The sequence below is a fragment of the Mobula birostris genome, chromosome 24 (assembly GCF_030028105.1).
Source record: "Mobula birostris isolate sMobBir1 chromosome 24, sMobBir1.hap1, whole genome shotgun sequence".
In the NCBI taxonomy this organism is placed as follows: domain Eukaryota; kingdom Metazoa; phylum Chordata; class Chondrichthyes; order Myliobatiformes; family Myliobatidae; genus Mobula; species Mobula birostris.
Genome location: NC_092393.1, coordinates 4,007,486 through 4,029,077, shown reverse-complemented (window position 1 = coordinate 4,029,077; position 21,592 = coordinate 4,007,486). Strand labels below are relative to the sequence as shown.

At 45.2% G+C, this 21,592-nt stretch overlaps 2 protein-coding genes across 3 annotated transcripts in view; both read left to right on the top strand.

Annotated features, from left to right (window-relative positions):
- The first annotated feature begins 5,935 nt into the window (after positions 1 to 5,935).
- Positions 5,936 to 9,773, top strand: LOC140187418 (avidin-related protein 1-like). The gene is made up of 5 exons (XM_072242736.1): positions 5,936 to 6,221; positions 6,257 to 6,342; positions 6,422 to 6,635; positions 8,977 to 9,097; positions 9,638 to 9,773. The coding sequence occupies exons 1-5, from the start codon at positions 5,951 to 5,953 to the stop codon at positions 9,696 to 9,698; spliced, it is 753 nt and encodes a 250-aa protein (XP_072098837.1). The 5' UTR covers positions 5,936 to 5,950; the 3' UTR covers positions 9,699 to 9,773.
- A 1,310-nt stretch (positions 9,774 to 11,083) lies between these two features.
- Positions 11,084 to 21,592, top strand: part of mrps7 (mitochondrial ribosomal protein S7) — a 30,965-nt gene continuing 20,456 nt past the window's right edge. The window contains exons 1-3 of one of the 2 annotated variants that reach the window (XM_072242734.1): positions 11,084 to 11,148; positions 11,803 to 11,994; positions 19,920 to 19,983. In XM_072242734.1, the coding sequence (XP_072098835.1) occupies positions 11,138 to 11,148; positions 11,803 to 11,994; positions 19,920 to 19,983 (267 nt within the window). In that variant the 5' untranslated portion in view covers positions 11,084 to 11,137. Of the gene's footprint in view, positions 11,200 to 11,802; positions 11,995 to 19,919; positions 19,984 to 21,592 lie in introns of both variants that reach the window. The other variant, XM_072242733.1, reaches the window with a different exon arrangement.

Below are 21,592 nucleotides of genomic sequence, written 5' to 3'. Positions count from 1 at the left end.
CTTGCCTCAGTGGAAAAAGCCTGCTTGCATTCACTCTATCTATACCCATCATAATTTTATATACCTCTATCAAATCTCCCCTCATTCTTCTACGCTCCAGGGAATAAAGTCCCAACCTATTCAACCTTTCTCTGTAACTGAGTTTTTCAAGTCCCGGCAACATCCTTGTAAACCTTCTCTGCACTCTTTCAACCTTATTAATATTCTTCCTGTAATTTGGTGATCAAAACTGAACACAATACTCCAGATTCGGCCTCACCAATGCCTTGTACAACCTCATCATAACATTCCAGCTCTTATACTCAATACTTTGATTAATAAAGGCCAATGTACCAAAAGCTCTCTTTACGACCCTATCCACCTGTGACGCCACTTTTAGGGAATTTTGTATCTGTATTCCCAGATCCCTCTGTTCTGCTGCACTCCTCAGTGCCTTACCATTAACCCTGTATGTTCTACCTTGGTTTGTCCTTCCAACATGCAATACCTCACACTTGTCTGTATAAAACTCCATCTGCCATTTTTCAGCCCATTTTTCCAGCTGGTCCAAGTCTCTCTTCAGGCTCTGAAAACCTTCCTCACTGTCTACTACACCTCCAATCTTCGTATCATCAGCAAATTTGCTGATCCAATTTACCACATTATCTTCCAGATCATTGATATAGATGACAAATAACAATGGACCCAGCACTGATCCCTGTGGCACACCACTAGTCACAGGCCTCCACTCAGAGAAGCAATTCTCTACCACCACTCTTTGGCTTCTTCCATTGAGCCAATGTCTAATCCAATTTACCACCTCTCCATGTATACCTAGCGACTGAATTTTCCTAACTAACCTCCCATGCGGGACCTTGTCAAAGGCCTTACTGAAGTCCATGTAGACAATATCCACTGCATTCCCTTCATCCACTTTCCATGCTGTGTCATTCATCAGCACAAGCATGTCCTTGATTCCTCCCACAACAGACACACTGTCTAAAGCATTTGTAAACTGCAGTTCCACCTTATCCTTTACCACATTCACTGCTGCAACTTCTGTTCTCCGTCTCTCAGATGTCTGAGATCACAGCTCTTGAATTCCATTGTACTGTCCCTTTACATTTCTGAGCTCCAGACAGGCAAGGCTCTTGTAGAAGAATCTGTGGAATATATAAGTGATTGCTTCTTCAGGCAGTATATTGCTAAGCCTACTTAGGAACAGGTTATCTTAGATTTGCTTTTAACAATGAAGGATTGATAAGGGATCACTGTGCAACTGGATGTTGGACTTTCTAACCAACAGACCTCTGATAGACAGGTTCCACAACCACTCCTCCCTCCCCATCAGGGCTGTGTGCTGAGCCCATTGATGTCTGCCCATGTTCATTGGCATAGATATCTGTGGAGGCCAAGTCATTGGGTATATTGGTTCTTGATTAGTAATTGGTTTGTTAAGGCTGTTGCAGCTGGGGGCGGTAATGGGTACAAGCTGCCACTACCTATTAAATGTCAAATAGCCTCAAACAACCAACTTCAGCTCCCAGCCTTCATGTCTAGCTTAGCTACTAAGCCCGTTGGAACCAATTCTACTGACAGGAGAAGGGGCAAAGGTGGGTTACTGGCACCTTAAAACCCGTCACTTAAAGCAGATGGGGCTTGTCAGCCATGGTTGGCAGCTCATCTGGGATGAGCAAAACTCTGCTGCCACATGGCTATACCCAATTATGGGTGGCGTAGTGGTATCAGCGCTGCACTTCGGAGCGAAGGTGCCCAGGTTCGAACCCAGCCGGCTCCCCGGCACACTTTCCATCTGTGCTGGGTTATCGACCTCGTAAAAAAGAAATTGCCTGCTGCAGAAACATCAACAAAAAAAAGTTGATGACCTATGCTCCCCGTGAGTTTAAAGGCAATTTCTCTCTTCTCTTTTGAGTAAACCCTGAGGGGAAGATAAGGAGCTGGAGTGTGTTGGTGCATGGCCAAGTGGTTAAAGTGTTGGTCTAGTGATCTGAAGGTCGCTAGTTCGAGCCTCAGCTGAGGCAGTGTGTTGTGTCCTTGAGCAAGGCACTTAACTACACATTGCTCTGCGACGACACCGGTGCCAAGCTGTATCGGCCCTGATGCCCTTCCCTTTGTCAACATTGGTGGCGTGGAGAGGGGAGACTTGCAGCATGGGCAACTGCCGGTCTTCCATACAACCCTGCGCCCTGGAAACCTTCCAAGGTGCAAATCCATGGTCTCACAAGACTAATGGATACCTATATAAAAAAAAATAAAAAGGAGTCCCTAATATTGAGTTTAATGCTGGCTGGCAATTCTTGCGATGCCATTGGTGCCAAATTGCATCTGTCTCTGTCGTGTGTGGCGAGAGGGAGCCTGCTGCACAGGCAACAGCCTGTTCTCCATATTGTACTGCCCTGGCTTGTTTATCATGTAGACACCTAGGACACAATATTCATGGTTGGCCTGACCAACAGAGGGCCTCATATTAAGAGTGTCAAAGGTTACAGGGAAAAAGCAGGAGAATGGGTTGAGAGGGAGAATAAATCACCCATGATAGAATGGCAGAGCAGACCCAATGAGCCAAAAAGCTTAATTCCATTGCTATGTTTTATGATTATATAGATGTAATGATCATTAACTGCTGACCAGCCAAATTCTTCCACTGCCTTCAGTCACACTAACCTACCCCTTCTCAACTTGCACAGTTCCCCTCACTCAGAACCAATCCTGATATCAAACATGCTGCCTTTGGGACTCCCGGAACCTGAACAGCCTTTCCGCATCTCACAGAACTTCTCCGTGCAAACGCAGACCCTTCCACCTCTTCTTGCTGTAGAGACCCACGATATCTTTTCAAGAGAACTACTGAAACACTTTTCTTCCAGACTGGGGGTGTGCTCATTGTGTGCTCTCCACTTCACTGAAACACTTCTCTTCCAGACTGGGGGTGTGCTCTCCACTTCACTGGGCAAACCAGACGCAGACCGCCGATCACTCTGTGGAGCTTCTGCTTTCAGTCTGCAAGCATGATCCCAAACTTGGTTGTCTGTCCTGTGATATCTCCATTCTTCTCTGACCTTCCTGTGCTTTTCTGCATTGCTCCAACAATGCACAATGCAAGCCGAAGGAACAACCCCTCACCTTCCACGCAGGCACATTACATCCCACTGGATTCCAGTTCCATCTTTAGGTAATGTGCTCTTTCTTTCTGTCAGTCTCAGAATCGGGTGTCCAGCTGTCACCTTGGTTCAGTTTGTCTCTCTCCATTGCTACAGCCTGTCCTAACATGAGAGGCTGGACAAACCTGGCTTGTTTTCTTTGGGGTGGCTGAGGCTAAGAAGGGTTTATAAGATTATGAGAAGCATAGATAGAGTGGACAGAGAGTATCTGTTTCCCAGGGTTGAAATGTCTAATGCCAGAGAGCATGCACTGGAGGTGAGGAGAGGTAGGTTCAAGAGGGATGTGAGGGGTAAGTTTTCAGTTTTCTACTCAGAGTGGTGGATGCCCAGAATGTGCTGCCTGGTATGCTGGTGGAGGCAAATACATTAGAGACTTTTAAGAAACATTTAGATAGGCACATGAATGTGATGAAGATGGGGGAACGTGGAAATTCTGTAGGTAGGAGGGATTAAATTTTTGGTTTTTTTGGTTTACTTTTCAGCTGGTTCAACAGGCCTGTTCTTATGCTGTACTGTTCTATGTTCTAAATAACCAATAAATATCAAGAACATAAGTTGTAGAGTCCTTGAAAGTAAGCTCATAGGCTGTAGAATCAGTTCAATACTTGGGTGAGTGAAATTGAATGAAGTTATTCCTTCTGGTTCAAGAGCCTGATGGCTGAAGGGTAATAACTGTTCCTCAACTTAATCGTCCATTCTTCCCACCACCTCATAGAGGGATCAGAGGTGGAGAGAGTGAGCAGTTTCTTTTCTTTCAATTTTTTATTTTTATTTGAATAAGGAATTCACAAGTATCATGAACTTTTTTCACATGTATAACCTTTTCCATTTTTTATATATGTATAAATCTATAATTATTTATCCATTCCTAAGTCCACATTAAGATGATATAAAAAGAAATTAGACACTTAAATAGATAATTATGTGCAGTTGAAATTCTACTCTATTAGGCTAAGTAATGATATTAAGATAATATTAAGTTGTTAAGAAAAATAGTAATAATAGTGGATTAATAATAATTTCCATATATCTCTTCTGGACCATTTCTTTCTGGTCCAAAATATTGTATGTAAGCCTATGTAACTACCATTGTAGGTGTTTATATCCTAACTTGTTCATGTTTGCTCCTACCCCCAAACATAATTATCCAATCCCTATGTACTTATTTACTTAATTTTATCATTTTTTATGAGAGTGAGCAGTTTCAAGTTCCTGGGTGTCAAGATCTCTGAGGATCTAACCTGGTCCCAACATATCGATGTAGTCATAAAGAAGGCAAGACAGCGGCTATACTTCATTAGGAGTTTGAAGTGATTTGGCAAGTCAACAAATACACTCAGAAACTTCTATAGTTGTACCGTGGAGAGCATTCTGACAGGCTGCATCACTGTCTGGTATGGAGGGGCTACTGCACAGGACCGAAAGAAGCTGCAGAGGGTTGTAAGTCTAGTCAGCTTCATCTTGGGTACTAGCCTACAAAGTATCCAGAACATCTTCAGGAAGCGGTGTCTCAGAAGGGCAGCGTCCATTATTAAGGACCTCCAGCACCCAGGGCATGCCCTTTTCTCACTGTTACCATCAGGTAGGAGGTACAGAAGCCTGAAGGCACACATTCAGTGATTCAGGAACAGCTTCTTCCCCCCTGCCATCCGATTCCTAAATGGACATTATTTCACTTTTTTAATACATATTATTTCTGTTTTTGTACAATTTTAATCTATTCAATAGACGTATACTGTAATTGATATACTAATTTGTTTTTTTTTAATTTATTTTTTTTCTCTGTGAGATTATGTATTACATTGAACTGCTGCTGCTAAGTTAACAAATTTTACGTCACCTGCTGGTGATAATAAACCTGATTTTGATTGTGATTCATCTTCCCTTCAACTGGAACTATACTGGGACAGCCAGGTATCGTAGCAGTTAGCTTAATGTCAGTGACCCAGGCTCACTTCTAACGCTGTCTGTCTCTGACCATGTGGGTTTCCTCTGAGTGCTCTGCTTTCCTCCCATATTCCAAGGATCTGTTGGTTAATTCAGTGACACAGGTCATTGCTGGAGGGTCCTGTTAGTGAGCTGTGTCATTAAATAAATAAACCACCTCTTACAGCTAGTGGCCTGAAGTGGTCATTCTTCCTCTGACCGAGTGTCTCTAGTACTTCCTTTTCCATGTTCCCACTCACATGTCAGGTTGTCTGGACCGTACTTCTGGTCTCTCTCTACCCTTTGCCTCAAATAGTAAGGTTGCAGTCTTCCAGTTTGTGGAACCTCAATCACCAGAGACAGGAGTCCACTATCCCCACTCTACTGTCTCCAGTAGATACACATACAATCTTTAATTTTTGTGCCATTTCTTTATTCTCCAGCATAACTTAATGTTTGTCAGCAAATGTTATTTTTTATATCTCTATACAAGTTCTTAGTGTTTTTCATAGTTCACCCTTACTTCATATCTTCTATTTTGATTACCCTTTGCTGAATTTTGCAATTTTCCCACTTGCATCTCTAATGATCCAACACCATTCCTAACTTTTCCCTGAGGGGCCTTTGTGAATTATAAATTATTTAAATAAAGACACAAGACTGGAGATGCTACATAATCAATAATTGTGAGGAAAACTCGGCATCTGTGAGAGGGATTGACTCCCTTCTAGTCCAAACCCTGCAAAAGGAAGGAGTGTGGAGGCGGGAAGATCACAATGAGCGGCCCTCATCAATCTGTTAACGCAGTGTCACGTATGTCACTATCCTGGGATGCTTTATTTCGGTGTTGCGGCTTTGGGATAATGAAGTTTTACCCTCCGGTGAAGGGCCGGGATCTGAGAGCTGCAGTAACAGCTCGGAGTATTCCGGGAGCGGGAGTGAGGATAAATGGTGGGTGTCGAAGAGTGAGGGCGAAAGGTGAAGAAATTCTGGTTACTTTTCCAATTGAGGCTGCTGCAATGGTCAGATTACAATTGTCGAGGCTCACACACTCAAAGACAAAACAGTCACTGTTCAGCCGCTGGAGAAGACGGGCAGAGATAAGCAGCAAAGAGACGAGTCAGCGACCGCGGGGTAGGAGGAACTTCAGTCGGGTCCGGGAGTGGGAGTGTCGCTGATACTCGGAGCTGCGATGGAGACGCCGGGCCCCGCCGTTCCCCTCTTCCTGCTGGCGCTGCTTCTCCCCGGAATCTCGGTAAAGCCGGATGGCCGGGCGGTGGGGAGGGCGAGGGGCGCGTTTCCAACTCGCCGCGCTCAGTGTCCGTGTTTTGCAGGCCGGCCGCTGTAACATGACCGGGATCTGGTGGAACGACCTGGGTTCCTTCCTCTACCTGAGCGAAGCCAAGGACCTCAGCCTGAACGGCCGCTACCAAACGGCGGTAGAGGTGGCGGTCGGGGAAGCGGGAGCCGACAGACAGGCGCCGGTGTTCGGCATCAGGCACGACGGCAAGGAGCCGACCTTCAGTATGTCGGCCGCCTGGGCTGGCGGTGAGTCCGGGTTCGACAGAGGACGACTGCCCGGCCGCCACGAAGGCCTAACAACCCTCACTGTGAATTAACCGAACACTCACGAACCCCCAAATAGGAGCAGAGCGTTTTATTAATCCCCAGTGTAAACAAATCTCTATTACAGACTAATTAACCACGGATATAAATGAATTAATTTCAATCCTAATTAACTACTTTTATAAATATTCTCCCGTATCAGAATCAGGTGTATTATGTAGTGAAACTATTTTTAGTTCCCTTCCCCTGTGAGAACGACTGTGTACATTTACCCCACCTGATTATACACTGCACCGAACACCGCTCGAAGGTCAGTCATTTATTGTCAGGCCTGTGCGATATAAAGCGTCACAGAGAAAAAGCATTCAGAAAGCACGATTTTTGCAAGAAAGAACATAATTAGACAAAAAATCAAGGTGCATTTTACCAAGGTGATCAAAGTGGTCACGGAGTTGATAAACTGTAGTGATTAGGGTTTTGCCTGTTCGTCCAAGAACCGAATGGTTGAAGGGAAGTAGCTGTTCTTGAACCTAGTGGTTCCTGTAGCAGCCAGAAGATGGCATGGCCCACGAGCAGGATATTCGCTACTGGCTGTTGCCATCCCAAAGCAGTAGATACAGTGGGGAAGGACGTGCCCATGATGGGGCAAAGTCCACCAGTTTCTGCAGCTTCCTATGTTCCTGAGCATTCGAATTGCCACACCAGTCCATGTTTCAGCCTGTCAGCATCCTTCCAGTGGAGCCTCGGGAGAAAGTCAAGAAGCTGGAGTGTTTCTCTCCTGATTGCAAACCAGACCCAGAACAGGTCGTCCAATGTGTTACTGACCCTCTGCTGATCCCTCATTGTACACAGATATATGGTCACCCTCCTTCCCCTTCCAGAAGTCAACAAACAGCACTTCAGTTTTACTCCAGCTGAGCAAGATGTTGTTGCTGTGATACCACTTGACCAGATGTCCTACCTTGCCCAGTAAGCTGAATCATCTCCACCTGAGATTTGTCCAACAACACCGGTGTCATTAGCAAATTTGTGTTCAGTGACAGTGTTCAGATACACACTGACTACACTGCCATACAGAGGGTAGAGGAGGAGACCATCTTTAAGGAATAAAGTCTTAACCTGCTCAACTTCTCCTGAAAACTCAGACCCTAGAATCCTCATAACATCCCTGTAAAGAGCGAAAGACATGGGAGCAGAATTAGGCCATTCAGCCCATCCAGTCTTCTCTGCCATTCCATCATGGCTAGGCTCAAATCCCACTCAACCCCATACACCTGCCTTCTCACCATAAACTTAGATGCCCTGACCAATCAGAAAACGATCAAATTCTGCCTTAAATATACCCACATATTTGGCCTCCACCGCAGTCTGTGGCAGAGCATTCCACAGATTCACTACTCACTAGCTAAAAAAAATCTCCTTACCTCTGTTCTAAAAGGTTGTCCCTCAATTTTGAAGCTGACCCACCTAGTTCTAGATACCCCCATCATAGGAAACATCTCCACATCCAGCCTATGTAGTCCTTTCAACACTCAGTAGGTTGCAATGAGATGCCCATGCATTCTTTTAAATTCCAGTGAATACAGGCCCAAAGCTGCCAAATGCTCCTCATATGTTAACCCCTTCATTCCCAGAATCATCCATGTGAACTTCCTTTGGACTTTCTTAAATGACAATACATTCTCTCTGAGTTATGGGGCTCAAAGCTGTTGACAATACACCAAGTGCGGCCTGTCTAGCATCTTATAAAGCTCCGCATTATCTCCTTGCTTTTATATCCTATTCCCCTTGAAATAAATGCCCACATTGCATTTGCCTTCTTTACCACAGACTCAACCTGTAAATTAACTTTCTGGGAGTCTTGCACCAGGACTCCTAAGACCATCTGCACCTCTGATGTTTGAATTTTCTCTCCATTTAGATAATAGTCTGCACTATTGTTCCTTTTACCAAAATGCATTATCATACATTTCCCAACTCTGATTTCCATCAGCCATTTATTTCTCCATTCTTCAGTAAATTTTCACTGCACTGTTAAAAAAATCACTACACACCGCCTCTGTTCGCAAACCAGCCACCCCATCCTCAGACCAATCACCCGCTTCCCATCGCCCGACAAAATTAGTTTAAACTTGTCCGGATATCTCTAGCATAGAAGGCAAGCTTTTCATTCCACCTCACAATAATAAACTAATTCCAAAGATCCTCTGTTGATAGGCAATTTCCAGGTGCATGAGTGGGAGAAGTAGCTCCGCATTGTGACTGTGTTCTGATGGTGAAGGTTACTGGTGAGGCCTCAAGGAGTGTTTCCTCTTGTTATCAGGCTCCATCACATCCTGGGTCGGTCAGTGCCTGGTGCTGGAGGATGGGCACCAGATTCTGAAGACCATGTGGCTGTTGAGGTCTCCAGTTTCCAGCCTACAAGATAACTGGCAATCAACAAGGTGAGCCTTCATACTGTGTGGTCACACCCTGGGGTCTCTGCTGATACGTCAGCACTGATTCTATTTTCAAGGATTTGGGGGAGGAAGTTTGTTACGGTGAAGTGTTACACTGTAGGGAACACAAGGAAACAAAGACACAGCCTTAAAATTGGGATAAAAATACTGCAGATGCTTGAAGTTTGAAATAAAAGAGAAATACTATGGAGGTCAGGCAGACACTGGAGAAACAAGAGTAAATATTTTGGGTGGATGATCTTTTGTTAGAACCTGATAAAATCAGAGGCTGATCACAGAAGATACCTTCTTCTGCAAAAGCTGAAACAATTGTGGAGTTCCTTCCCAGAAAAATAATTGTGTTGCTTAGTTAAACAGCCTCAAACCTCCTGAAGTTGGTTGGTAAGTTTTAGCTCCATTACAGTGTGAGGTTGGAGTCACAGTATAGAGTAGTCATAATCTTATGGACAGAAAAATAAGCTGCAGGCCTTGAACTGTCTTCTTCTGCAGTACTTTGTCCTCATTTTTATTTCTTGCTTCGTCTAGAATTGGAGAAGATACTTTTCACCGAACCGCAGGAGATGTCCTGTCAAAGGATCAATATTAATCTCTCAATCTTTAGCAGTGCTATATAAATCTCATGTCCTGCAGCTGTGATTTTCAATAAAGCAAAATGCCAGTATTTCCAGGAGTGTGCTTACTGATCTATAACTCACATTGCCCGTTGTTCTGAACTAGCTTGTCTGTGAGCAGCTTGTCAGGGCTCACTGTGTTCCAGGAGGGTTTGGTGAAGTGTGCATGTGCCACTGACCGACAGGATGTGGCAGACTGTCACAACCCACACAGAGACTCAGCACAGTCAACTGGATCAGCAAATTTGCAGATGACACCAACACTGGGGGCATAATGGACAGTCAGGAAGACCATCAAAGTTTGCAGCAGAATCTGGACCAGCTGGAAAAAAGGGCTGAAAAATGGCAGATGAAAATCTCCCCCACCCTCCATTTTCTTACACGCAAGGGTATGGAGTGCTAACCTAATGAACCCTCCAGCATAGCTCAGGTCAAGTCCCGGCACCAACCTTGTAAGTTTCTCTGTACTCTTTCAATTTCACTGATATCTTTCCTGAACTGCACACAATGCATCAGTCAGGCCTCACTAAAACCTTATACAACTTCAACATAACTGATGAAGATCAATGTGCCGAAAGCTTTCTTTACTCCCCTGTCTACTTAAGATGCAATGGATCTATATTCCTAAATCCCTGTGCTCTACCACTCACTGTCTTTGACCTTCCTACCTTGGTTGGTCCTCCCAAAACACAACAAACACCTCACACTTGTCTGCAAAGCAAAGGAACCGGGAAATGTGGACATGACAGAGGAAGTAAACAGATGTAAATAAAAGGGCCCATGAGTAAGGCTACGAAGGAGGAGAAATGCACAGCAGACACTCAAAGCAGCTGAATCCCATTCCAATTGACGGTTACCACCCTCGACTCTACCACTCTGCAACTGGCTGGTGACGGCGAGCATCGCTTAGCGCTCGACACACACTGCCAGTGGGCCAGGGTCGTCACAATCTCAAAATGCCGGAGGAACTCAGCAGCAGCCACCGAAAAGAGCGCTTCGAGCCCAGACCCTCATCCGACACAAGTCCCGGCGAGCGGCCTCGGCCAAAACGCCCAGCTCCAGGCCTGGTTGTGACGCAAGATCCGTGCTGCTGACTCCGCCCACCCCCGCTGTCACGCTCAGACTCCGCCCACCCTCTCCGCCGCGCTGACTCCGCCCACCCCCGCCGTCACGCTCAGACCCCGCCCACCCAATCCGTGTCGCGATGACTCCGCCCACTCCCGCCGTCCCGCTTGGCCCCCGCCCACCCAATCCGTGTCGCGATGACTCCGCCCACCCCCGCCGTCACGCTCAGACCCCGCCCACCCAATCCGTGACGCGATGACTCCGCCCACCCTCTCCGTATCGCGCTCTCTGATTGGTGCTTGTTTTGCCGCAGTTAGGCGCAGCGGGGGCATCTGTTGTTAGGGACAAGATGGCGGTGAGGTGCGGTTGGCGGGTGGCGAGTATTCTGCGTGAGAAAGTCCGGCCGTCGTGGTGCGTGTGGCAGTGGCAGGGGTTCCTGAGGGAACGGGAAGGGTCTCGGCTCGAAGCGTCGACTGCTTGCTCTTTTTCATAAATGCTGCCTGGCCTGCAGAGTTCCTCCTGCATTTTGTGTGCGTCCAGAGGGCAGGGGGAGCGGGAACGAGGGAATGGTGTGTGTGTGGGGAGAATGTTGTGATTCAGAGGCAGCAGTGTCGGTGGCTATGTGTGATTTGTATTATAGAGGTGTGTGTGTGTCCTGGGACAAGTGGGGTGGGTGTGGGAGGATAAGATGGGCTGTGGTGGGGCAGCAGGGCCATGCTGAGCCGATGGGGAGGCATCATTTGTGCCTGCGAGCTGGTCTATGTTAAAGGTAAAGAGGTGAGAGGGTAGGCCACACGGTTCTGGGGGGGGGGGGTTGTTGTGAGCGTAAGTGTCTTAGCAAGCACGATGTGGGTCAAGGCCGTTGGCGTTGTGTGCGGTTTACAACCGTGGATCTAGTGTGGAGGGGTAATTGTGTCCCGGGTTAGGCCAAGTGGGCTCAGTGCTGACGAGGGAAGATAGGGTTTTGGGATGCATCTGAAGTCCTAATCTGATCACATTCCTTGGTATCACTAGGGTGACGCCAGTGCGGTGGTCACGGTACAATCGCTATTACCTGGAGCCTGTGATCACAAAGGAACGGCATCGGACTCCAGTCACCGAGCTCGACGCGGAGGAGAGGGCAGCCCTGGAACAAAAGGCGGTTCAGCCAATAAAGGCTGCGCCAAGTGACAAAACCAGCAGTGTCTTCAGTGACCCCATGATCAAGTCAGTGCAACAAAAATGCAAAAGCACAACAGGAAAAGTGGTTAAATCGTATTAAATGTATGAAGTGGCTTATACAGTTGATAGAAAAAAACCAGCAAGTTTAAAATTAGAGGGTTTTAGAATTCTGCAGAGGGCTGAAGACGTTTATGAAGGAAAGAAAATCGAGTAAAACAGTGGAAAAACATAAAACCGGACTGTTTGAGCTTATGTAGGGGTGTAAAAAGAAAGTGGCAAAACAAATGTTGGTCCATTCAGACAAAGATGGGAGAACTTATGATGGGGAATAAGAAAATGAAGAATCAAATTAAATTTAAAAATCACAAGCATCTCAGAAATACAGGAGAAATAAAGGCCTAGTGCAAATTGGGATAGAGAAGAGTGGAATGGGCAAAGAACCGTCAAGTGTGATACAGTGTAGGGAAATGGAAGGTCAGGTGTTTTTTAGAAGGAGGGGGTGTAGATCAAAACTTCCCAATCTTTATGCCATTAAGCAAGTGGTCCATTGACCCCAAGTTGGGAATCCCTGGTCTGCACTCCAGAGGTTATTTATTTCTTTGTTTTGACTGTTAAGGAACTATTTAGAAGTTTTGAAGAAAGAGGGCATCACATTAACGCCTAAGGACTATTGAAAAGCCTAGAGTAGATTCAGAGAGCATGTTTGCTATCGCGGTGGGGTCTAGGATCAGAGGGCACAGCCTCACAATACAAGAATAACAGAGATGAGGAGGAATTTAATTTTGCCAGAGGGCGGTGTCTCTGTGGATTCTTTGCCACAGATGACTGGAAACTAAGTCATTGGGTACATTTAAAGTGGCGGTTGATAAGGTCTTGATTAATAAGAATGTCAAAGGTTATGTGGTGCAGGCAGGAGAATGAGGTTGAAAGGGAAAATAACTCAAGTCATGTTTGAATGGCAGTGCAGACTTGATGGCTAACTGCTCTAATCCTGACCTTATGGTCTGTGTTAATGAGCAAGAAAACCAATACATCTCAAAAACCTGGTGATCCATTTCCCAGGGTTTCTTCTTGTCATCTTTGAAAATTATAGATTCCAGGATGGATGCTGCAGATTGGAGAGTAGCAAATGTGAGATCAGTCTTCAACGAAGGGGAGAGAGAGAGAGAGAAATTAGGTTCTTAAGACCATAAGACATAGGATTAGAATTAGGCCATTCAGCCCATGGAGTCTGTTCCACCGTTCCATCATGGCCGATCCTGAATCCCACTCAACCCCATACACCTGCTTGTCATAACCTGTGATGCCCTGACCGATCAGGAAACAATCAACTTCTGCCTTAAATATGCATGGACTTGGCCTTTGTCGCAGTCTGTGGCAGAGCATTCTACAGATTTACTGCTCTCTTTAAAAAAAAATCCACCTTGCATCTGTTCTAAAGGGTCACCCTTCAATTTTGAGGCTGTGCCCTCTAGTTCTGAATACCCCACCATAGGAAACATCCTCTCCACATCCACCCCATCTCATCCTTTCAACATTTGGTAGGTTTCAATGAGATCCCACCCCCGTATTCTTCTAAATTCCAGTGAGTCCAGACCCAAAGCTGCCAAATGCTCCTCGTATGTTAACCCCTTCATTCCTGGAATCATCCTTGTGAAACTCCTGGACACTCTCCAATGACAACACACCCTTTGAGATATGGGGCCCAAAACTATTGACAATACTCCAAGTGCGGCCTGACTAGTGTCTTATAAAGGCTCAGGATTATCTCCTTCCTTTTGTATTTTATTCCCATTGAAATAAATGCCAACATTGCATTTGACTTTTTTTTTACCACAGAATCAACCTGTAAATTAACCTTCTGGGAGTCTTGCATGAGGACTCCTAAGTCCCTCTGCACCTCTGATGTTTGAACCTTCTCTCCATTTAGATAATAGTCCGCGCTATTGTTCCTTTTACCAAAATGCGTCATCATACATTTCCCAGCACTATTCCATCTGCCACTTTTTTGTCCATTCTTCCAATTTGCCTGTCCTGCTGCAATCGCATTGCTTCCTCAGCACTACCTACTTCTCCACCTATCTTCGTGTCATCTGAAAACTTTGCCACAAAGTTATCAATTCCATTATCTAAATCATTGGCAAACAATGTGAAAAGCAATGGTGCTAATACTGACCCCTGAGGAACACCGCTACTCACCGGCAGCCAACCAGAAAAGGCCTCTTTTATTCCCACTCGCTGCCTGCTGCCTGTGAGCCATTCTGCTATCCATGCCAGTAACATCCTAGGGTTTTATCTTGTTAAGCAGCCTCGTGTGGCACCTTATCAAACGCTTTCTGAAAATCTACTGCCTCTCCTTTGTCCACCCTGCTTGTTACGTCCTTAAAGAACTAACAGATTTGTCAGGCAAGATGTCCCTTCACAGAAACTAGGCTGGCTTTGACATATTTTATCATTAGTCTCCATGTACCTTGAACCCTCATCCTTAATAATAGATTCCAACACTTTCCCAACCACTGAGGTTGGGCTAAGTGACCTATAATTCCCTTTCTTTTGATTCCTCCCTTCTTAAAGAGTGAAGTAACACTTGCAGTCTTCCAGTCCTCCGGGACCATGCCAGAATCAAGTGATTCTTGAAAGATAATGACCAATGCATCCGTTACCTTTTCAGCAACCTCTCCCAGGACTCTGGCCTGCGGTCCATGTGGCCCAGGTGACTTATCCACCTTAAGGCCTTTGAGTTTGCCGAGCACTTTTTCTTTTGTAATAGCAATGGCTCTCGCTCCTGCTCCCTGACACTCTCGGACCTCTGGCACACTGCTAATATCTTCCACAGTTCCATTAAGTTCATCTGCAATTTCTTTCTCCCCCATTACTACCTCACCAGCATCATTTTTCAGTGATCCAATATCAACTCTCACCTCCCTTTTACTCTTTATATAACTGAAAATCCTGCTTTATATTATTGGTTAGTCTGTCCTTCTATTTCATCTTTTCCCTTATAGTTTTTTAGTTGCTTTTGTTGGATTTTAAAAATTTCCCAATCACCCAACTTCCCACTCACTTTTGCTACCTTATATGCCCTTTCCTTGGCTTTTATGCAGTCCTTAACTTCCCTTGTCAGTCTTGGTTGTCTACCCCTGCCATTTGAGAACTTCTTCCTCTGTGGGACACATCTATCCTGCGCCTTGTGAACTATTCCCAGAAACTTCAGCCATCTCTTCTCTGCTGTCATCCCCACCAGTATCCTCCTCCAATCCACTTGGGCAAGCTCCTGTCTCATGCCTCTGAAATTCCCTTTATTCCATTGTGATACTGATGCATGTGAGTCATGCTTCTCCCTCTCAAATTGCAGTATGAATTCAATCCTATTATGATCACTATCTGCTAAGGGTTCTTTTATATTAAGATCCCTAATACAATCTGGGTTATTACGTAACGCCCAATCTAAGATGACCTTTTCCTGAATAGATTCAAGCACAAGCTGCTCTAAAAAGCCATCTCGTAGGCATTCAACAAATTATCTCTCATGCAATCTGACACCAAGCTGATTTTCCCAATCCCCTTGCATATTGAAGTCCCCCATTACAATTGTGTCATTACCCTTATTACATCCCTTTTCCAGCTCCCTTTGTAATCTCAACCCCACATCTTAGCTATTATTTAGAGGCCTATATATGATTCCCATAATGTTTTTTTTATCCTTGCAGTTTAACTCCACCCACAAAGATTCAGCATTCTCTGACCCTATGTCACTTTCTAAAGATGTAATTCCATCTCTTACCAACAGAGCCACACCACCACCTACACCTTCCTGCCTGGCCTTCTGATTCTAAGTATATTCTTTTGCTGTTAAGCTCCCATCTATAGCCTCCTTTTAGCCACAACTCACTGATGCACACAATGTCATACCGACCAATCTCTAATTGTGCCATGAGTTTGTCCACCTTATTCTGAATGCTACGTGCATTTAAATACAGCACCTTCAGTCCTGCAATCTTCACCCTTTTAAATTTTGCCTCTGTGGTACAATTTAACTTTTTGCTCTGTCTGCATTTGTCCCCAATCGTTGATTTGTCCTTCCTTACATTCATGTTACATCTTTCATCAACCTGTAAACCTGCTGGCTCATCCTCAGCTCTATCATACAGATTCCCATCCCCTGCCATATTAGTTTAAACCACTGCCAACAGCTCTAGTAAACCTACCCGCAAGAATATTGGTTCCCTTGGATTCAAGTGCAACCTGTCCCTTTTGTACAGGTCCCACCTACCTCAGAAGAGGTCCCAGTTATCCAGAAATCTGAGTCCCTGCCAGCTGCTCCAATTCTTCAGCCACGCATTTATATGCCACCTCATTCTATTCCTATCCTCACTGTCGCGTGGCAAGGCAGCAATCCCGAGATTACTACCCTTGAGGTCCTACTTCTCAGCTAACTTCCTAACCCCCTATATTTTTTTCTTTTTTTCTTCTTCCTAAGTCGTTGGTACCATACGTACCACAACTTCTGGCTACTCACTGTCCCTTTTCAGGATATTGTGGACGTGTCCAGAAACATCTCGGACCTTGGCTCCTGGGAGGCAGTCTACCACATGTTTGCTTCTTGCATCCACAGAATTGCCTGTCTGTCCCCCTGACTGTAGGGTCCCCTAATACTGCTGCCGTTCTCTTCAGCTCCTTACCCTTCTGGGCCAGACTTGGTGCCAGAGGCATGGCTGCTGTTGTTTCCCCCAGGTGGGTCATTCCCCCCCCCCAACAGTACTCAAAATGGAGTACTTATTGCTGAGGGGGACGGCCACAAGGGAGCTCTCCACTATCTGATATTCCCCCTTCCCTCTCCTGACGGTCACCCATTCATCTGTCTCCTGCAGCCTTGGGGTGACTACCTCCCTGTAGCTCCTGTCTATCTCTACCTCACTTGCCCCTAACAAGACACAGGTCATCGAGCTACAGCTCAGTTCCCTAACAGTCTCTAAGGAGGTACCTGGTGCAGATGTGGCCATCAGGAAGGCTGGAAGTCTTCTGGAGATCCCACATCTGACACTCAAAACAGAACACTGGCTCTGTAGACATACTCCCTGTTCTCTCTAGAGTTGAATAAAAAATAAGGAATTGAAACATAGAAAACCTACAGCATGATACAGGCACTTCGGCCCACAAAGTTGCCGACCATGTCCTTACCTTAGAAATTACCTAGGGTTACCCATAGCCCTCTATTTTACTAAGCTCCATGTACCTGTCCAAAAGTCTCTTAAAAGTCCGCCTCCACCACCGTTGCTGGCAGCCCATTCCACGCACTCACCACTCTCTGAGTAAAAATACTTACCCCTGATATCTCTGTACCTACCCCCCAGCACCTTTAACGTGCAGCCCTGGGAAAAAACCTCTGACTATCCACATGATCAATGCCTCTCATCATCTTATACACCTCTATCAGGTCACTTCCATTCCTCCATCGCTCCAAGGAGAAAAGGCCGAGTTCACTCAACCTGTTTTCATAAGGCTTGCTCCCCAATCCAGGTAAATCTCCTCTGCGCCCTTTTTATGGTTTCCATATCCTTCCTGTAGTGAGGCGACCAGAACTGAGCACAGTACTCCAAGTGGGGTTTGACCAAGGTCCTATATAACTGCAACATATACCCCTCGACTCCTAAATTCAGTTCCACGATTGATGAAGGCCAATACACCGTATGCCTTCTTAACCACAGAATCAACCTGTGCAGCTGCTTTGAGTGTCCTATGGACTCGAACCCCAAGATCCCCCTGATCCTCCATACTGCCAAGAGTTTTACCATTAATACTATATTCTGCCATCATATTTGACCTACCAAAATGAACCACCTCACACTTATCTGGGTTGAATTCCATCTGCCACTCCTTAGCCCAGTTTTGCATCCTATCAATGTCCTGCTGTAACCTCTGTCAGCCCTCCATACTATCCACAACACCCCCAACCTTTATGTCATCAGCAAACTTACTAACCCAACTCTCCACTTCCTCATCCAGGTCATTTATAAAAATCACGAAGAGTAGGGGTCCCAGAACAGATCCCTGAGGCACACCACTGGTCACCAACCTCCACGCAGAATATGACCCGTCTACAACCACTGTTTGCCTTCTGTGAGCAAATCAGTTCTGGAAGCACGAAGCAATATCCCCTTGGATCCCATACCTCCTTGTTTTCTCAATAAGCCTTGCATGGGGTACCTTGTTAAATGACTTGCTGAAATCCATATACATTACATCTATGGCTGTACCTTCATCAATGTGTTTAGTCACATCCTCAAAAAATTCAATCAGGCTCGTAAGGCACAACCTGCCTTTGACAAAGCCATGCTGACTATTCCTAATCATATTATACCTCTCCAAATGTTCATAAATCCTGCCCCTCAGGATCTTCTCCATCAACTTACCAACCACTGAAGTAAGACTCACTGGTCTGTAATTTCCTGGGCTATCTCTACTCCCTTTCTTAAATTAGGGAACAACATCTGCAACCCTCCAATCCTCCGGAACCTCTCCCGTCCCCATTGGTGATGCAAAGATCATTGCCAGAGGATCAGCAGTCTTCTCCCTCACCTCCCACAGTAGCCTGGGGTACATCTCATCTGGTCCCAGTGACTTATCCAACTTGATGCTTTCCAAAAGCTCCAGCACATCCTCTTTCTTAATATCTACATGCTCAAGCTTTTCAGTCTGCTGCAAGTCATCCCTACAATCACCAAGATCCTTTTCCATAGTGAATGCTGAGGTAAAGTATTCATTAAGTACCTCTGCTATTTCCTCTCCCGCTGTCACACTTGATAGGTCCTATTCTTTCACGTCTTATCCTCTTGCTGTTCACATACTTGTAGAATGCCTTGGGGTTTTCCTTAATCCTGCCTGCCAAGGCCTTCTCATGGCCCCTTCTGGCTCTCCTAATTTCCTTCTTAAGCTCCTTCCTATTAGCCTTATAATCTTCTAGATCGCTATCATTACCCAGCTCTCTGAACATTTCGTGAGCGTTTCTTTTCTTCTTGATTAGATTTACTACAGCCTTTGTACATCACGGTTCCTGTACCCTACCATAACTTCCCTGTCTCATTGGAACATACCTATGCAGAACTCCACACAAATATCCCCTGAACATTTACCATATTTCTTCCGCACCTTTCCTTGAGAACATCGGTTCCCAATTTAAGCTTCCAAGTTCCTGCCTTATAGCCTCATATTTCCCCTTACTCCAATTAAACAGTTTTCTAACTTGTCTGTTCCTATCTCTCTCCAGTGCCATGGTAAAGGAGATAGAATTATGATCACTATCTCCAAAATGTTCCCACTGAAAGATCTACCACCTGACCAGGTTCATTTCCCAATATCAGATCAACTACAGCCTCTCCTCTTGTAGGCTTATCTACATATTGTGTCAAGAAACCTTCCTGAATACACCTAACAAACTCTACCCCATCTAAACCCCTTGCTCTTGGGAGATGCCAATTGATATTTGGGAAATAAAAATCTCCGGTCACGACAACTCTGTTATTATTACACCTTTCCAGGATTTTGTTTCCCTGTCTTCCTCGATATTCCTGTACCTAGATTCTGCCTCAGACTACTCCGATGATGACCACTCCACTAGGTGGTATCTCTCTTTTATAGAGACTAGGTTTCCCCTTGGAAAATCTGTGTCAGACCTGCATGGGAACGACCCTGTTGCATCTGCACAGCACTCCAATCAATGACTCCTGTCTGCTGCCCCTCAAGTACAGGATTACTGGCCTGTAATCTGCCCTATACTGACCTGGATAGCAGTGAACCATTTCTGTCTACAAGTTGCAGAAACCTTGCTTCACACAATCCCTGTGCTGACATCTGTTGCTCTGCCTGTCCTTGTTTAGTGTCTTCATGTGGGCAGTGGGGAAGCTATTTAACATGTATTTTGTCTTTAGTAAGTTTTACAAATAATTGACTTGTTTTTATTTGTTTTGTAGCAAATTCATCAATATGATGATGAAGGGAGGTCGGAAAATGCTGTCGCGGTCAATCATGAACCAGGTAACAGTTGAGTGTTTCTTCTCAATTGCTGCTACACCAATTCCTCCCCATGCCACACCCAAATATGGAACGGTAAATTGTGAAGAGAATAAGGTTTCAAAGCAAATATCTAGTAATGGGAGTCTTGTGAAAATGTGAAATTGTTCATTTTAGCAAGAGTGGTTTAAAAAAGAAAAGCATATCTAAATGGTGGGAGATTTTGGATGTCTGAGATGGGATCTGAGTGACCTTGTCTTATTTATTGCTAATGGGAATTGAATACTAAAGCAGGGAAATCATCTTTTAGTTGGGCACTGAATCAGAATCAGGTTTAATATCACTGGCATTGCCATGAAGCTTGCTGTTTTGTGGCAGCAGTGCATTATAATACATTAGAAACTAATTTACAGAGCAAAAAGAGCAACAAAAAAGCAGGTTAGTGTTCATGTGTTGGTTCATTATCCCTTCCGAAATCTGATGGCAGAGGGGAAGAGACTGCCTTCAGGCTTCTGTACCACCACCTTGATGGTAGCAATGTAAAGGGAACATGTCCTGGGTCATGGGCGTCCTTGGTGACAGATGGAGGCTTTTGAGGCACCACCTTTTGAAGGTGTCCTCAGTGTTGGGTAGATTAGTACTTGGGATGGAGTTGGCAATTTCAGGTGAACCTGAAGGATGTAAATTTACTGAAAGCTGTTTAGAGAATATTTACTAGACTGATGCTTGGAGCAGGAAGTCTTACCCAGCCAAGGTTGGGCAGGCTAGGCTTGTATCCGCTAGAATTTAGAGTAGAAAAGTGATTTGATTGAACATGTAAGTTGCTGGATATGAAGAGAATGTTTCCTGTTTTGTGAGTCTATAAGGATCCTACAATTTAAAGAAGTACTGATGAGAATTTTTTTCTAAGGGTTGTGAATCTTTGGAACTCTCCCTCAGAAGGTAGTGGAAGCAAGTCCTTGAATATTAAGGTGGAACTAGATTGATTCTTGATAACTAGAGGAGTTAAATGTTACTGGGGTAATGGCTGGATGGGCCTGAGGAACCAGGATAAGTTTATCTGTTTGCAATTACCAAGAAATCACCTCAGCCCAGTTCAAGTGAATACTGTTAGAAACATAGAAAACCCACAGCACAATACAGGCCCTTTTGCCTACAATGCCGTGCCAAACATGTAATTACTTTAGAAATTACCTAGGGTTACCCATAGCCCTCTATTTTTCTAAGCTCCATGTACCTATCCAGGAGCCTCTTAAAAGATCCAATTTTATCCGCCACTACCCGGTCACTGGCAGCCCATTCCGTGCACTCAGCACTCTCTGTGTGTATCAATGTAAAAAACAACAACAACAGCTTACCCTTGACATCCCCTCTGTACCTACTTCCAAGCACCTTAAACCTGTGCCCTCTCATGTTAGCCATTTCGGCCCTGGGAAAAAGCCTCTGACTATCCACACAATCAATGCCTCTCATCATCTTATACACCTCTGTCAGGTCACCTCTCACCCTCCGTCACTCCAAGGAGAAAAGGCCAAGCTCACTCAACCAATTCTCCTAAGGCATGCTCCCCAATCCAGGCAACATCCTTGTAAGTCTCCTGTGCACCCTTAATCCTGTAGTGAGGTGACCAGAA

What these genes read in the sequence shown, in the direction of transcription:
- LOC140187418 (XM_072242736.1), top strand. Translation starts at nt 5,951, where the DNA reads ATGAAGTTTTACCCTCCGGTGAAGGGCCGGGATCTGAGAGCTGCAGTA. An exon ending in GTCGGCCGCCTGGGCTGGCG is followed by an intron (nt 6,636 to 8,976) that starts GTGAGTCCGGGT and finishes TCTTGTTATCAG; the next exon opens with GCTCCATCACATCCTGGGTC. An exon ending in GATAACTGGCAATCAACAAG is followed by an intron (nt 9,098 to 9,637) that starts GTGAGCCTTCAT and finishes TGCTTCGTCTAG; the next exon opens with AATTGGAGAAGATACTTTTC.